This window comes from Pseudorasbora parva, chromosome 6, assembly GCF_024679245.1.
Source record: "Pseudorasbora parva isolate DD20220531a chromosome 6, ASM2467924v1, whole genome shotgun sequence".
In the NCBI taxonomy this organism is placed as follows: domain Eukaryota; kingdom Metazoa; phylum Chordata; class Actinopteri; order Cypriniformes; family Gobionidae; genus Pseudorasbora; species Pseudorasbora parva.
The window spans coordinates 39,458,061-39,476,429 of record NC_090177.1 but is presented as its reverse complement, the minus strand read 5'-3'; the positions used below and the strand labels follow the sequence as shown (position 1 = coordinate 39,476,429).

At 38.6% G+C, this 18,369-nt stretch overlaps 1 protein-coding gene and 1 long non-coding RNA gene across 3 annotated transcripts in view; one reads left to right on the top strand and one right to left on the bottom strand.

The window, feature by feature from the left end:
- Positions 1-18,369, bottom strand: part of LOC137078998 (hemicentin-1-like) — a 96,791-nt gene that overhangs the window by 72,515 nt on the left and 5,907 nt on the right. The window contains exon 3 of the mRNA XM_067446900.1: positions 14,722-14,982. Coding sequence (XP_067303001.1) covers positions 14,722-14,982 — 261 coding nt within the window. The remainder of the gene's footprint in view (positions 1-14,721; positions 14,983-18,369) is intronic.
- LOC137079410 (uncharacterized) lies at positions 842-4,706 on the top strand. 2 transcript variants are annotated; one of them, XR_010905500.1, is made up of 7 exons: positions 842-1,016; positions 1,110-1,168; positions 1,511-1,613; positions 2,860-2,963; positions 3,086-3,166; positions 3,298-3,379; positions 4,313-4,706. It is a non-coding gene; the product is annotated as an uncharacterized lncRNA (long non-coding RNA). The 2 variants fall into 2 exon arrangements; XR_010905499.1 differs by lacking the exons at positions 842-1,016; positions 1,110-1,168 and having other exon boundaries at positions 1,259-1,613; positions 4,313-4,704.

The window sequence follows — 18,369 nt, the reverse complement described above, 5'->3', positions numbered from 1 at the left end:
GAGATGGCCTGGGGAGACCTAGCCAGGCTCCCAGGAACCGAGCAAGCGGGACCAATGGCACCACAGATGTGCCCGGGGTGGGGCAGTGAAGTGGAGTGCTCTGGCCCGACTCGGGTGTTGCGCGAGCACTCCTGGTTTGGACAGAGTGTGGGTGAGAAGGCCCGGAGGCGTCCTTGAAGCCCACTCTGCACAGCAAAATCTCCAGTGTCAAAATCTTGGTGTTAAGGAGTCTTAGAGTAAAGAGTTAATTTTCTGGTGTTGAATTAACACTGCTAGTGTAAACCGCACTCTCTGGCTGGTGAACATATTCAGAGTTAAATATCAATAACACTGACAGAGAGTATAGTCACATCCGGGACATTTCGGCAGCGGAACAAGCTCAAGCCTCGAACTTTTTCTCACAGACGCCATTTTCTTTGCCTCGCGATGCGTAACATCAAGGAGGGGAAACGCTGATATTGCGTGTTTCATCCTATGGTTCCATCTCATTTACGTATCCATTTTATAGCATTATATTGTTTTATAACTAGTTATGTGCTGTGCACGGTTAAACAGCTCTCATAGAGGCATTTTCGTGATTCGGACGGAGCAGACCAGGCGGGTGCTTTTTCACAGGGAAACGCCATAAGTAAGTGTTTTAGCTCATTTACAATATGTATTTTATAAAATGTTTATTTAACGCGATATTTAAATGCTCTGCACGCTTAAACGAAACAACCTTTCTCACATGCGGCATTTTCTTTGACTCGTGAGTGGTGACATGGAACTGACGACGAGGAGGCGGGTGCACGCCGATAGCACGTTATGAGGGAAACGACTAAAGTAAGTGTTTTAGCTCATTTACAATATGTATTTTATAAAATGTTTATTTAACGCGATATTTAAATGCTCTGCACGCTTAAACGAAACAACCTTTCTCACATGCGGCATTTTCTTTGACTCGTGAGTGGTGACATGGAACTGACGACGAGGAGGCGGGTGCACGCCGATAGCACGTTATGAGGGAAACGACTAAAGTAAGTGTTTAGCCTAATTTGCAACGTGTTTTTTTAATGACGTCGTTTAACGATATCTAACGCTTTTAAAACGCGCCTAAACCTTTCTTACAGACTAGGCTTGTGACGCAGTTGAGACACGGAGTGTGCTTTTAACAGAGAAAACACCTGAAGTAAGTGTTCTACACATATAATAATCTGTATAATTGCTGTATAATTATGTATTTATGTCTTGGAAAAATCACTGGCCTCACTGGTGAAGCAGCATCAAACGGGGGTTTCTAACATGCTTTCTCTTCCCCGTTATAGTTCATTCACCGAACTGTAATCTTATTGCACTACTTAATCTTTGTGTATGATTTTTATTGGGTAGAATTCCAGATTCAAAGACTCATATTACTAACAAAGGAAAGCTATTTTTTTGCGAAATCAAGTGACAAAGTTTTAGGCAGGATTGTTTTATGAACTTCTAAAAATGTTGACCTAATTTGCTTTTGACCTGTCTCTGTCTTAAGAAGCATCATGTTCATCAGCTGCATCAACATTGATTTTTGACCACCCCCCTGGACTGAAACCAAGGCTGACAGATGACCATGCTTTCTGTTCTGCAGCAAAAAGGTATGTTTAAGGTATAGAAAACTAGTGCTTTTCTTGGCAGATTATTGGTAAATATCTTTAAGCACAGATATTGATCAATAATATTTATTTACAATAAAGGACAACTAAGGCAAAAAGTGCATGCATCCCTCCATGGATGCTGGATCTTATACACTAGAGATCAACAGTGTGAGAAAGAAAAAGATCAATGTCTATGGTGATGCACTTTTATGATGATAGATGCACTTTTATAATGGATACCTGCACTTATGATGATAGATGCACTTTTATGATGATGGATGCACTTTTATGATGATAGATGCACTTTTATGATGGATAGATAGATGCACTTTTATGATGATAGATAGATGCACTTTTATGATGATAGATGCACTTTTATGATGGATAGATGCACTTTTATGATGGATAGGATGCACTTTTATGATGATAGATGCACTTTTATGATGATAGATGCACTTTTATGATGATAGATGCACTTTTATGATGGATAGATGCACTTTTATGATGGATAGGATGCACTTTTATGATGATAGATGCACTTTTATGATGGATAGATGCACTTTTATGATGGATAGGATGCACTTTTATGATGATAGATAGATGCACTTTTATGATGGATAGATGCACTTTTATGATGGATAGGATGCACTTTTATGATGATAGATGCACTTTTATGATGATAGATGCACTTTTATGATGGATAGATGCACTTTTATGATGGATAGGATGCACTTTTATGATGATAGATGCACTTTTATGATGATAGATGCACTTTTATGATGATAGATGCACTTTTATGATGGATAGGATGCACTTTTATGATGATAGATGCACTTTTATGATGATAGATGCACTTTTCTGATGGATAGGATGCACTTCTATGATGGATAGATGCACTTTTATGATGATAGATGCACTTTTATGATGATAGATGCACTTTTATGATGGATTGATGCACTTTTATAATGGATAGATGCACTTTTATAATGGATACCTGCACTTTTATGATGATAGATAGATGCACTTTTATGATGATAGATAGATGCACTTTTATGATGATAGATAGATGCACTTTTATGATGATAGATGCACTTTTATGATGATAGATGCACTTTTATGATGGATAGATGCACTTTTATAATGGATAGATGCACTAGAGTCTGTGTTTAAAACTAATGAAACGTGTATACTTTAAGACTGTTTAAAGTATTTCTTCATCCTCAAACTATATTTTGCTCGTTGCCAGCACACCTACCATATGACTGAAAAACAGAAGAACAACTCCACAAACTGCAGACCAATACCCTTGAAAGTGTCACTATTATTGGAGGACCAATACTTTTAGAATGGGTAAGTCATTCTTTCAGACTAAATATTTATGCAAAATGTAGGCTAATTATCCCTAACTTTTGGTTAACGTTTGGATATGCCTTCATGTTTAAATGTATTGTTTTTGCTGTTTGTGTTTTTAGGAGAATTTCTATGATGCAGCAAGTAAAGGGTACCTGGCTTGGTGTTTGAAGGCTGTACAGACTAGAACCTGTCTGGAGATGGTACGATTTAACATATAACATGAGAGAATCATGGCCACAAACATCACATTTGTTGGTATTTGGCTAATAGAATTGAGTCAAACTAATTGTTTTCATGATTTGACAGGTATATATTTTCTGTTTGATTTTAGACTCAACAGATTGGGAAATCACCTGCCCCCAACATCACAAAGTCAGGAAGAAGGGAACAAAAATCATTCCAGCAGATGACTAGTAAGTGAGATTTCTTAAGGGTTAGTTCACCCAAAAATGAAAATTCTGTCATCATTTACTCACCCTTATGTCGTTGGACACCCTTAAGACCTCCATTCATCTTCAGACACAGATGAAGATATTAGTGTTGAAATCCGATGGCTCAGAAAGGCCTTCATTGACACCAATGTCATTTCCTCTCTCAAGACCCATAAAGGCACTAAAGATGTCGTTACAAAGCCCATCTCACTACAGTGGCTCTACAATAATTTTCTGAGGTGACGAGAATAGTTTTTGTGTGTAAAAAAAACTAAATAACGGCATGGCAGATTTCAAAACACCGCTTCATTAAGCCTCGGCGCATTTTGAATCATAGACAGTCCATGCAACTACCACTTTCAAGCCACAGAAATATATAAAGGTACATCATTAAAGTACTCCATGCAACTCCAGTGGTTTAACATACATTTTCATTAAACTATGCAAATGCCGTGTTTGCAAAATATATTTATATATATATATATATTTTATTAATGGAGTTGAGATTTTTTTGAGCAAATAAAGCACTTGTTTCATAAAAATGAGGTTAAACCCATGGAGTCACATAGATCACTTATGATTTCCTTTGTACCTTTCTAGGCTTTGGAAGTGGAGGCTGAATAGGCTGTAAATGAAAGGACAGAAATTTCTTAGATATTATTAAAAATATGGAAAAAAAGATGAAAAAAAGTCTTACGGGTTAAGAACAACATGAGGGTGAGTAATTTAATAACAGAAGTAACTTGGATGAAGTAAGCCTTTAATGTACTTGGAAATCAGTCAATTCTAACCAAAATAGTTTATTGGTTGAGTCACCAAAGTCCAAGATGATTGAACTTTTTGCACCATAAACTTACTGTATTTATAAAATACAACTAGTATTAATTGTAATTGGTCTGGTATTGTGTTGTTTAGGGAACCAGGATTCCAGAGAGTTGGATCTACACAGCTTTTCCTGCTCTGCATATGAAACCACAACTGAACTGCACTGTTAGCAACTGGACACAACTGATCCACAGATATCCTGTGACTGTTTTTTCATCTGCTGAATGTTGTGTTGACTCAAGTACTGCTGTTCTGTTGCAAAGTTGAAGGTACTGAACCAACTTCACTGACACAGGACATATATTCACTGACATGCAGGACTTGAAGTATTACACACTTATAAGCAGCTTTAATAGCTTATGAAAGAAATGCATATATTATGCCTTCATCATTTATTTTAAAAGTTAACCTTCTGTGATGTAAATGGACTTGCTTGTAAATAAAGAACTAGTTTAAAACAACTTTTTGCATTCTTTATTTTTTACTTTACAATGAACAGCGTGTGTGTGTGTGTGTGTGTGTGTATGCATGTATGTGTATATATATATATATATATATATATATATATATATATATATAGACTGATTTCCATTTTTCTGAAGTGTTAGGTCAACACCAGAACAGTGTAGAATTTTAACTCTGCCAGTGTTTTCTACAAAGCTGCACTTAACTCTGTAACAGTGTTATTGTTATCTGCATTGGTGTTAATATTTTACTCTATTAGAGTTTATTGTAACACCGAGTTGGGTGTTGTGAGAGGCAACACTTTTAAAAGTGTTGAATTAACACTTTGCGGGTGGTTCCCATATATACACTTTTAAAGTGTTGAAATTAACTCTATTGGTGTTGATTTCCGGATTTCAAATTTACTGTGTGCTGTCCACTGCCCGGAGACAGGGAGGTGGAGTACTCAGCCTCAACCCGGGAGGCCCGGGGGCGGCCCGGAGTGTTGTCTGAGTATTCCAGGTTGGGGCAGAGTGCGGGTGAGAAGGCCCAGAGGCGATCTCAGTGCCCACACTTCTGCCCCCTGGTGAGGGGAGGGGAGGAAAGAAGCGGCAAGGCCCAGGGGCGTCGCACACTACCAACCTGGCCCTCTTTGGGCCCAGAGAGAGAGGAAACTGCTCTTTAAAATGTGGATACCGCTGGACTCCGGAGAGCCAGTGGCAGAAACGTTAAACCAGTCAGCCCCCCCCATGTGAACATCAACTCCTCCAAAGCAGCTCCTGTTCTCCCTAGCCTGCCCGACTCAGGGCCGCGTCCCCTTGTGCTTGCCTGCCGGTTAGCGGGACCCTGGACGGGTTGGGCGCCTCCCTCGTGTCCGGTACCCCACTTCTCCAGTGGAGGCTGCTGCTCAGCTTTAGCAGGGTGGAGGCGGATGTAGAGGGGGATGACCTCGGCGACAAGCTGGCAGAGGTGCTGCGACCAACGACCGGGTGAAGGCAGCAGCTTCTGGGCCACCAAGAACTGCTGGGCAAATTTCTCGATGGCGTCGCCGAGGAACCGAACTTTGTCAGGCTCACGCATATCTGCCAGGTTTAGCCCCCTGTTCCTGGACCACTAGTGTGGACATCGCCTGACCCAGGGAGTTCCTGCACAACCCCTGGGTTGGGACTACACCCTCGTGCATGCAGGACAGAGGGCAGTGAGAGAGGGAAAACAATTCATTGCTCTTTTGTGAATGGAAACTGCTCTTTTAGTGTGCTGAAGCACTCAGGGAGATGACCGCGGCTGCACACAGTCCATATAGTGCAAGCCTATGTGAGCTCTCAATGTTTGTTACAACGCCCAGCAAACCAACAAGCTCTTTTAATGTCTGGGGAAAACGCCCACCGAACCAACAAGCTATTTTAGTTTCACTTTGTTTAGTGAGCAATCATTTACTGACGCGCCGTATCACCCACACTGGCAGTTTCTCTCACGAGACTCGATTCTCCACACTCTTCGTAGACACAGGAATAACACTGTTCGGCTCCGAAGTAGAAAGTGCTGATCTACATCTCACTTCCTATTTATACCCACGCTGCGGCGCGGAGCGTGGAATGTGTGGATCGCATGCCAAATTTCATTGGCTCGTTTTTACACACTCGAAGTAGGATTGGTCTCTAAAGTCAGATCCCAATTCGTCGGTCTAAGTCCGACGTACATCGAACGTGACCAACTGAAAGGGAACCAGGTAAAAATCCAACAAACCCAGGAAATTATCGACCTATTGCTTTAACTTCAAGCTTCTGTAAAATAATAGAGAAGATCATAGTGTATAGATTATCTTATGAGCTAGAAAAGAAGGGTAAATTATGTAAATATCAATGTGGGTTTAGAGGTAAAAGATCAACAATGGATGCATTAATTAATGTCCGTAATGAAATTGAGAAGGCATTTAAAATGAAAGAAATTATGGCAGTAGTATATTTTGATATAGAAAAGGTTTATGATACAGTATGGAGAGAAGGGTTGTTAATTAAAGCATCAAAGATAGGAGTAGATGGTAAAATGTATAATTGAATATCACAGATTTATTTGAACGAATATTTATAGTACAAGTGGGAGCATGTCAGTCCTCAGTTTTTAAAGTAGAAAATGGTAGTGCTATAAGTCCAATTCTTTTTAACATTATGATTAATGATATTTTTGACAATTTAGGATATGGTGTGGGTTTTACTTTATATGCTGATGATGGGACTATTTGAAAGAGAGGTCAAAATGTTCGTCAAGTAATTTCAAGTATGCAAATAGCAATTAAGTTTTAAAATGTCAACAATTAAGTCAAGTTATATGTTATTCAGTAAGAAAAAAGAAGTTTATAAAGATATTTGATTTGGTATTATATGGAAAACCACTAGAACAAGTAAAGGTCTTTAAATATCTTAGATAGATGAGAAATATACCTGGAAAAAAACATAGGCCTATTGAGGAAATGGATAAAAAGTGCAGGAGGACTTTAAATGTGATGAGGGCAATAGCTGGAAAAGAATGGGGAGCTGAAAGAGAATCAATGTTAACAATATATCAAGCCTTGATAAGATCTATAATTGATTATGGATTCATGATTTATGGTTCAGCTTCAGAAACATTATTAAAAAGATTAGATAGAATACTATATAGAGTTCTTTGGATATGCTTAGGAGCATCAAAAACAACACCAGTCAATGCGATATTAGTAGAGGCGAATGAAATGCCATTGAGTTTAAGGAGAGTCAAATTATCCTTGGTATATCTGACATCTTTAAAGGGTTATACTGGAAATCACATAACTAAAGATGTTTTAAATAATTGCTGGGAACATGCCAATAACAAAGGAAGAGGATATGGATGGAACATAAATCAGTTAGAAGAGAAATACGAGATTGCAAACATAGAATGTAGTGTGTCTCCTGTATGGGCAGAGGTCCCAACATGGATAATTCATGAGGTTACAATTGATTTAGAGATATTAAATAAGAGAAGAGAATGGGAGGAGAAGGGTATGATTAAGTATAATGTAAATAAGTATACAGGAAAGATTTTACGCAAGTATGCATATTTATTATATATCCCAGAATTTAAAATATCCATAAGTAAAAGATTAACATCTAAATTATCAATTTATTATGTTGAAATGGTTGCTATTATAATAGGATTAACGTGGGTAGAGAAAGTAAATCCAGACAGAGTAGTGATATGCTCTGACTCTGCATCAGTTTTAACATCGTTATCAACTTATCAATCTTCTAGAGATGATTTGATGTGTAAAATATAATATTATGGCGCATACAAAGAAAAGGAGTGGTAGTAGGATTTTGCTGGGTGCCAGCACATGTAGGAATAGCTGGTAATGAGTCTGCTGACGAATTAGCAAAAAATGCTTTACAAAGGGAAGAAATTGATTATAAGGTTCCTCTAAGTAAATGTGAAGTTAAAACTATTATTAAGGAAAGTATTATTAAAGAATGGCACGACAAATGGAATACTAAATATAAGTGGTAGAAATAGGAAAGAAGAGGTATTAATTACTAGGATGAGACTTGGACACACAGGGTTGAATTCTTCATTGTTCATAATAGGAATGCATGAGTCTGGTTTGTGTGAAAATTGTGGGGGAAAAGAAACGGTGAAGCATGTAATATATGAGTGTAAAAGGTATGAAGAAGAAAGAAAGGAATTAATGATATATTTAAACAAAAAAGGTAAGGTAAATAATAATTTGGAATATATATTAGGATATGATTTTAATAGAGATAGAGTAGGATACATGACATTAATACAATACTTATATAATTCAGGGTTAAGTGAAAGGATTTAAATGTAGAACGCGGATGATCTAGTAGCCTATTCTGGATCTCAGGACAGCACATAATTAGACTGGAGGAGCTGAACACGCAGCGCCAGGTGGGTCCTGGGAAGAAGAAATAGGATAGAGCATCGTTTATATATATATATATATATATATATATATATATATATATATATATATATATATATATATATATATATATAGTATTTTAGATATGTGGGAAAGATAGGAAAAAGTGTAAAAGCAAATCTGGTCTTATGTTTGTGTTACCTGGTTGTTTGATTTTATCCTATTCCTGGTCTTGACTATAATTTGAAGTAAACCCATCTATTATTTGAAGTCTGCCTTCTTTTTCCCTCACTACGACACAGTTTGTAACAGAAGAGCGGACCAAAAAGAAAGACTTTTCCCAAGATGGGACTCTTCCTTATCCCCAGCTCTCCCATGTGCACAAGGACAGAGGCATCAGCAGTGGACTGGCAATGGAGGGTTCAGCAGGACGGTCAACCGCTGGAGACGTACATGAAGGAATTTGCTGAGCTCTTTTATTTGGTGAACTGGCCAGTTGCCCCACTTTCCGCCTGTTTTCTGATGGGCAGTAAATATGGTTGACCATATTTATAGTAATATAAGAAGTCCTGAACCTGAAATCCATAGATAAAACAATACTTCCCATGCCATTACTAGCACTGCAAATGAGAAGACTCAAAGCGTCCTCAGCAGAAATCCTGAGGACATTCCCTGGCCTGATTCAGAGTCAAAGTTTGAAACTACCAGCATCATCTCAGAAACCTTCAGTAAGTCAAAGTTTCCACGATGTCAATCTTTCTAGTGATTCTCTGCAGAAAAGGCAAGAAGCAGCAGCAGAAGTAGCTGCTACACAAGAGATAATTAAAATAAGGAAGACACTACTTATATTTGAAGCGGAAATTAGGAAACAGAGAAAGAGAAAACAGCTAAATTTATCTTGGAAAGTACTTATAAAAAAGCTGGAGAGAAGAAAAGGGAAATGTAATTATTAGAGGAACTAAAAAGGCATAATGCAGCACAAGCAAGGCAAAAATGTTATGCTGAATGCATCAATGGTGATGAGTTGGAACAGTGTCCTGTTCCTCTTCATCAAAGACAAGAATATTATTATACTTCCTAACCCTAAAAAGTTACCTCAGACAGCTACATTGGATGCTCCCAGTGAAGCTTCTAATCACCTTGTGAAGGCACTTGCTGAAGTGATAACAAGGTTTACAAACTCTAAATGATTGCATTGAAAATCAAAGGATATCAGCCAAATTGCCAGAGTGGTTGAGTTCATGCTGAAATAGAGCAGTCACCAAGTTCCAAGATGAATACAAAGGATGCCCTGATTTCAAATACTTTGTTGAATTTCTGAACAAAAAATCTTGAATTGCATGCAATCGCCCCAGTGCAACCAAAAAAGCCAAACAGAGCAAGAAACACCCTAAATTATCAGTGTCATTGTAAGTTTCAACGGAATCACAACTCAAGTGCCAAGCCATTCAGCACTAGTTCCAGTGAAAAGACTAGCATTATGTGTGTATTTTGTAAGAGATATGGCCACATACACAAGATAATGTTTAGCCTAGTTGAAGAAATACAAGATACGTTGTGCTTTGTCTGTCTTAAGAAGTCCAAAAGCTGCATCTCTAGGAGTGTGTATGAAAGATATGAGAAGCATCAACCATCTTGCCTACATCAGGATTGTGTAAATACATGTGCAGGACAACGAGCTAGAACAAATCAAGATCCAAAGTTTAATCAATGATCTGCAGACAAAGCAGCTGAATCACAAAGGATACACGAGTCTAACCCTTTGACTTCAAACAGAGTAGTACAAGAAAGGAACGGCACTCATTCATTTCACCCATTGTTCCAGTATATCTAAACTGTAGCTAAACAAAGGAAGTTTTAATGTATCATATACCTTGCTTGAAACTGCGAGAGACACAGCTGAGAAACTAGATAACAGGAAATAATTAGTCAAACTCAAGATTTCTACAATAACTTAGAAAACTAAGGTTGTGTCCAGTCACAAAATGAATGGGCTACAATTAAGAGAAATTAAATCTGAAAGTGAAAACCAAATCTCCAATGACTTATACTAGAGACTGTTTCACCACATGTGAAACCGTAAATAAATTGTCTCATCTAGAACATTTAGCTGATAAAATGGCTCCTAAACTTGACTGTGAATAAAGCGGAAGACATCGCAAGAAGACTTGCGGTTATTGGCAAAGTTAAATGAAGGCATTAAGCAAATGCAAGACGGGCACTGTCAGATGCCATTGCCTTTTAAGGGCGAGAGACCGGACTTGCCAAAAACCAAAGCGTGTGCAAAGCATTAACATAAGTCCCTAGAGAAGCTTTTAGAGGGATGAGCAATATACTACCTGGCTTTAATGAAGGAAATAATAGCAAGAGACAATGGTAAAAAGGTCCCAGAGATGGAGTTACGCAATCAACCAGCATGGTATATCCCTGGGGTTTTCAATATGCAGAAGCCAGGCAAGATATGCATCGTCTTTAATTGCTCTGCAAGATTTAAGAATACTTCTCTGAATGAGCATCTACTGACTGAGTCTGACCTCACAAATACCCTTTTTGGAGTCTTCTGAAAAGGGCTAGTAGCCATGATGTGTTACTTGGAGCATATGTTCCCCTGTTTTTATGTACTACCTCAGGTTACTATGGTGGGAAGAAGGCAACATGAAAGCTCCAACACCAGTTTTTTGAAAGAATGTCCACTTGTTCACTTAAATGTCTACTTGCCTGAACATCCAAACTTTTGGCTCAAGTACCTTGGCCCACAAGGTGAATCCAAATTTAATCAAGCCACAGTGAAGTTCATACAACATAATTTTTATGTTGACGATGACTTAGCAAGTGAGGACACCAAAGCAGAGGCAATCCAGCTTGTAAACGAAAAGCCAGGGATCTCCACAATACCAGGAAGCTCTGCTTGCACAAATTCTCCACCAACAGCAAGAAGGTGGCCCTAGGAGAACCTAAAGTAGAGATGGCACTCAAAATAATAATATGGTGCGTAGCTTCATTCAAGTTACATTTCAGAATGCTAGTTGAAAGGAAAATAATTTTTAAGAGGAGTGTTGTCTACAGTTGCTTCCATTTTTATCCTTTTGGATTTATTACTCCCTTTTTTCTTGTTAGGAACAAAGAGTCCTACAAAGGATGTGTTAAGATAAGAGGCTGGGACAATCCTCTTCCTGATGATCTCAAGCTGCATTGGGAAGCATGGCTGAGAGAACTCCATAACCTTTCTTCAATAAAGATAGCATGTTGTTATGTGCCATCAACATTCAATAATGTTCAGCAATATGAGCTACACAAAATCAGAATTGAGAGCAACAGAAACTATTATTCACTGGATGGTCATATTCCTTTACACCGCTAGATGGGGGAAAATATCACACAGTGTAGCTTTAACAAGAGCTCAGCTGCAGTGGTCGCCATAAGAAATGGTGATCTGTTCAAAAGAAAACTAGAATTGAATGGCATTCGTGAATACTACTGGACTGACTCCAAGGTTATCCTTTGTTATATTTGCAAAAATTCCCCATAGTTCCATATATCTGTAGCCTACAAAACTCAGCAGATCAGGACAAGCACTAAGCCTAGTCAATGGAGATATGTTGCTTCAAATCAAAGCCCAGCTGACCACTCCTCTCGTGGGCTTACTGTAAAGAACTCATGGGATACAACTAGTTTACTGGTCCAGGTTTCTCATGGCAAAGAGAATTTCCTAAGGAGGATATTAAAGTAGGAGAGGTTGATGATGGAGACCGGAACTCAAAAGGGCACAGGTTCTTATGACCAAGGCAAAGGAAAAGTGGTCTCTATCAAAACACCTGCAAAGGTTTTTGGATTGGAAAAGGGCAGTGAAAAAGAAATATCGAGGCTTAAACGTGCAAAGAGTGTGAAAGGTTTGGTAGATAGATCCAAAAAATCCACAACACTTGTAAAAAGAAAGGATGCTGAACAATTCACAATTTGTATAATTTAAGAAGAAGTGTTTAATGACGAAATCAAGTGTCTAAGTCAGAGGTCTTCAACCCTGCTCCTGGGGATCCACTGTCCTGCAAAGTTTATTTCCAACCTGCTTCAGCACCTGCTTGGGTATTTTCAACAAGTGATCCTGAAAAGCTTAATTAACTTCACCTGTCTTTAATTTTATTGTTGGAGCTAAACTTTGCAGAACAGTGGGTTCCCCAGGAGCAGGGTTGAAGACCTCTGCTCTATGACAAGGGAAGGAAGTTAATTCAAATCACTTCTACAAGCTGTAGAAGTTAAGTCAGTTTGTCGAGGATCATGAGGAATCTATGGATGGGAGGAAGATTGACACAGGCAGAGCTTCACCCTAATGTTAAAAATCCAGCCATTCTTACTAAGGGCATCATGTATCTAATCAACTCATAAAACACTTCCATGAGAAGGTGCAACATCAAAGTCGTGGCATGACCATCAATGAAATCCAAACCAGTGGTATTGGATTCTGGGATGCAGTAGTGAAGTGTCATCTTTCATCCACAAATGCATTAACTGTAGGAAGCTGTAGAGTTGCAATCGGTAGCAAAGGATGGGAATCTGCCACCACAAATGATGGAAGCAATCCCTCCAGTTACCTATACTGGCATGGACTGCTTCAGACCAATCTATATTAAAGAGGGAAGGAGAGAGTTGAAGAGATACAAACTCCCTTTCACCTGCATGTGTTTGCAAGCTATTCATGAGGTACTGGATAATCTTAGCACTGATGCCTTTATTAACAAATTGTGTTGTCTTATTGCTATTTGTGACAATGTAAGTCAACTGCATAGTGATCACGTTACAAATTTTATTGGGGCAAGCAGAGAGTTCCTGGAATTGATGGACCAAGAATGTGTGAAAGAGTTAGGCTGTGCCTTGGACATGTACCTGCCAATTTCCAGTTAGAGGTTTGCACGGCAGCCTGTGTGTAATAAATTAATGTAATATACAAGTTTCACTTTTTGAATGGAATTAGTGAAATAAATCAACTTTTTGATGATATTATAATGATATGACCAGCACCTGTAGGTTGGACTCTCGTTGTTGCAATACATAGTGGGATTGAATGAGTTCACTCAATAATGTCCATTATGGATTTAGACACCACTACAAATAGCTGTCCCTTCAAATAGTGCCCTGTTTAAGGGTATAGGGGGCGATTACATTGTTAGCTGCGACTAAAAATGTAACAAACAACAGCTGAATACAATCATTAATGATGAGTCCGGGCAAAGTATAATGGGGACTGCAGTTCATGACAAGTGGCAATGGTCAGGGAAGGTGTGCCCTCCAGTGGTCAACCTGGACACACCAGCTGGTGACTGTGACAGGAATGATGTAATTAAAAGGTTTTAGTTTAAATTGTTTCTCTTTATGATTATAAGCCATCCGATCAAGGAACAATAACACACAACCCCATTTCTTAGCTCATAAGCTGACTTAAATGGGATGTTGATGTATTTTCTATTTATGTTCAAGTTTAAAGTCATATGTGTGCTTTCCATCTGACTGATGTTTGTTGTATATTCGTCCTTTTTATTTAGCTCTAGAAATGAAAGCTCTAGCGTAAGTTCTGCCAGTAAGATTCAATATTACGTCACTTATTACATTCAGTCCTAACCAATCATGTCCTAATACTCAAAGTATAAAAGATCGCTACTTACACGTCTGAGTTCGCAAATGCTGATGCCAACATTTAACCCCCTCCTCTCCACCATCACCAGGATGGTCCCTGTCTATACCTCCCAGGGGGTCAGCTGTGCCCTGCCTTCATCTTCAGACAGGAATTGCAGAGTCCGGTACCCTCGAGATGAGAGCTACAGAGGGGGCCTATGCCCCATATAGCCAAAGAACCTCCAAATATAGAACTTGCTATTCTGTTCATAAATTAAAGCATTGCTACTACCGAGTCTTTCTGGTAGAACCTCAGCATTCGCGTTGTGACTAAGGGCAGCATAATAAGTAACTCTGCAACTTCATGTCATTCTATGCTAAGCCTAACCATACCTAACAGTCCATTACAGTCTACTAGAAGTCTAATGGGAGTAAGATGACATGTAGTTGAAAAGCTACTTAAAGTTAGTATATTGTCTCAAGTGGACCATATGAATAAAGTGTAACCAAAATATTATTACTGAAAATATATCATATTATGACATCCATTCACCTTGTAGGGTTAAAGCGTACCCATCACTTTTTTCAGATTGAGAAGCCCCATGTTTTGCCTTGCATTCATAATTTCCTCCATCTGTCACAGTGATGCTGGACTGGTGCTTATTTTCAAGATTAGCGTCCTTGTACCAGTCGTATTGTAAGTCAGGCGCTCCTCCAGGGACCTCACAGTGCAGACTGACCGTCTCTGAGCTGTACAGCACCTTGTGAGTTGGATTCGGAGTTATCTTGGGTTTGGGAATCTGAATTGGAGTGTCTAGGGGATAAATAATCCTTAGGTTAGAGTGGTGTAACTTAAAAATAAAACAGTTAAATGAAAATAATTAAAAGTTCAGGTTTGCACTTTATTTTACAGCATGTACTTACACGACTTACCGTAATATAAGATAAATACAGGGGTTAAGGCTAGGTTTTAGACTGAGGGTTAGTACCTACAATCTAGAAAATCAGTAAATATAGGGCACTGTATTCATTTGACAGAATTTTCTGTATTTATTTTTTACATGTTTTACATGTATTTAGAATTTTGAACTTCATTGCGCTCTAACGGTGAACGGAAATGTCCGTAAAATTACTGTATGTCCATAAGCGTTCAGTATTTTTTCCACTACCGTAATTCCTCAAATAAAGACCGGGGCCTTTATTTACCTGAACTGCCGATGGGAACCGGCTTTATTTGAAGCAGGCTTTTATTAGGGGCAGGCCTGTATTTCTAATTCCGTAGACGTTGATAGACGTTGAAAAGACGTCCACTAAGGAGCCAGAATTAAAGTTTTTATGACGTCTGTTTTGGACGTGATCTAAACGTCTGATATAGACGCTCATGGACCTCAAGGTTAAACACTAGTTCAAATGTGCTCATTGTGAACATATGTTCTATTTGTAATTGCAAAGCAACTCATGGACAATGTGTGTTTATCCAAAAATCACGAAAACAAAATTAACAGATTTTTAGATGTTGAGGATTTATGGTTCATTTGAAGTCACCATTGTGGAGGGAAGCGTTTGCTTTAGTTGGGCTCTTGGTCCCCGTACGTGTGGTAGCGTTTCTTAGGCTGCTGAAACTGTGTGTGTGAGAAACACAATAGTTGTGGCTGAGAAAGCAAAGATTACAAGATTACATCAGGTGTTGTCATTTGATGATAACTAAATTATCAGAAAGTGAGCATCTGATTTTGAGTTCTTGTTTGGCACAATAGTAATTTGTTTCTAGCCTCTATAATCTTGTGAATCTGCAGTATGGCACCAATAGCAATAAAAGGACCACCTATCCTGAAGGATTTGAAGAAATATGTGTACTCAATGTTTTGAGAAAATATTTCACATGGTCACACACAGATATCAAGATTTGGCCTATGATTCACAACAACGGTGACAATCAAATCAAGTATGAGTGTTGAACTATGAAGCCACCTATCATGCATTGAAGCTAATCGTAAATTCTCTAAGATTATTATTCACGTTGGCACTAATGATGTTCGACTTCGCCAGTCGGAGATCACCAAAATTAACATTAAAGAGGTGTGTAAACTCGCAAGTACGATGTCAAAAGCCGTATATTTCTCTGGTCCTCTCCCCGCGAAAAGGAGTGATGAAATAGTTAGCAGATTATCATCACTCAATGGCTGGTTGTCTAAGTGGTGTCTGCAAAATAACATAGGGTTCATAGACAATTGGAAAAGTTTTTGGGGCAGACCTGACCTGTTGAAGATGGACGGCATTCATCCCTCCTGGGCTGGTGCTGCTCTTCTCTCTAGTAATTTGGCACATAGTCTTAGAGCTAAACCTTGACTCACTGGGGCCCAGGTCAGGAAGCAGACAAACTGGCTAAACCAACCGTCTGCTAGCTGTCTCACGTCACCAAAGTCAGCTAAATCCCAGCACATAGAGACTCTTTCACCTAGATATTATCACATAGAGACTGTGTCTGTTCCCCAAATTAGTAAATACAAAAAACCATCAAAACCATTCAACAGTAAAAATTTAATTGATGTCCAACAAATAAACAACAGATATAATACGGATGAACAATTGATAAAGCTTGGGTTGCTGAATATTCGATCCCTTTCGCCAACAACGCTTGTTGTCAATGATATGATTATAGATCATAACTTAGATGTGCTGTGTTTGACAGAAACCTGGCTAAAACCTGATGATTACATTACTTTAAATGAGTGCACCCCCCGAGATTATTGTTACAAACATGAGCCACGTCTGAAAGGTAAAGGGGGAGGTGTGGCTGTAATTTATAATAATATTTTCAGCATTACTCAGAAGTCTAGTTTCAAATATAATTCCTTTGAAGTTTTGGTGCTTTATGTAACACTGTGTAGTGTAAATGATAAATCCCTTCTGACATTTGTGTTGGCTACTGTATACAGGCCACCAGGGCACAATACAGACTTTATCAAAGAATTTGCTGGTTTTGTATCGGATTTAGTATTAGCTGTAGATAAAGTACTAATTGTTGGGGATTTTAATATCCACGTAGACAATGAAAAAGACGCATTGGGATTGGCATTTAGAGACATTCTAAACTCTATTGGAGTTATACAACACGTATCGGGACCCACTCATCGCCTTAATCATACTTTAGATCTAATAATGTCACATGGAATAAATGTTGATACCGTTGAAATTCTGCAGCAGAGCGATGACATCTCAGATCATTACCTAATATCATGTATACTTAATTTACCTAAGGCTGCAAAGCCATCCCCTCGCTTCAAATATGGCAGGACGATAACCGCTGCGACTAAAGATTGCTTTGTACATAATCTTCCTCATCAGTTCCATCTCCTCAGCATTACAGATAGCCAAGATGAACTTGATGCTGCAACCGAAACTATTGACTCTCTCCTTACTGGCACTTTAGACATAGTTGCTCCCCGGCGCTTAAAGAAGATTAAAGCAAATAATCCAACGCCGTGGTACAACGAGCACACTCGGGCCCTTAAAACAGCAGCCAGAAAAATGGAGCGCAGCTGGAAGAAAACAAAACTAGAGGTTTTTCGCAATTTGTGGAAAGAGAGCATGATTGCATACAGAAAGGCCATAAAAACTGCTAGATCTGCTTATTTCTCATCTCTTTTAGAAGAAAACAAACACAACCCTAAGTATTTATTCGATACAGTGGCTAAATTATCAAAAAATAAAGCTTCAGCTTCTGATGTTTGTAAACAACACAGCAGTAATGACTTTATGAACTTCTTTACTAGTAAGATTGATAATATTAGGAATAAAATTATAACCATGCAGCCGTCTATTACAGTATCACTTCAGACAGAGCACTGCAGGGTCACTGAGGAAAAATTACACTCATTCACTGCTATAGGAGGAGAAGAATTGGCTAAACTTGTAAAATCATCAAAATCAACAACATGTATGCTTGACCCTATACCGACTAGGCTATTCAAAGAGATACTTCCAGAGGTCATAGATCCTCTGCTTAATATCATTAATTCATCTTTGACATTAGGATATGTAACGAAAACTTTTAAGTTGGCTATAATTAAACCACTTATTAAAAAAACGCAACTTGATCCTAAAGAATTAGTCAATTACAGGCCAATCTCGAATCTACCGTTTCTATCAAAAATACTAGAAAAGGCCGTGTCTTCACAATTATGTTCTTTTTTAGAAA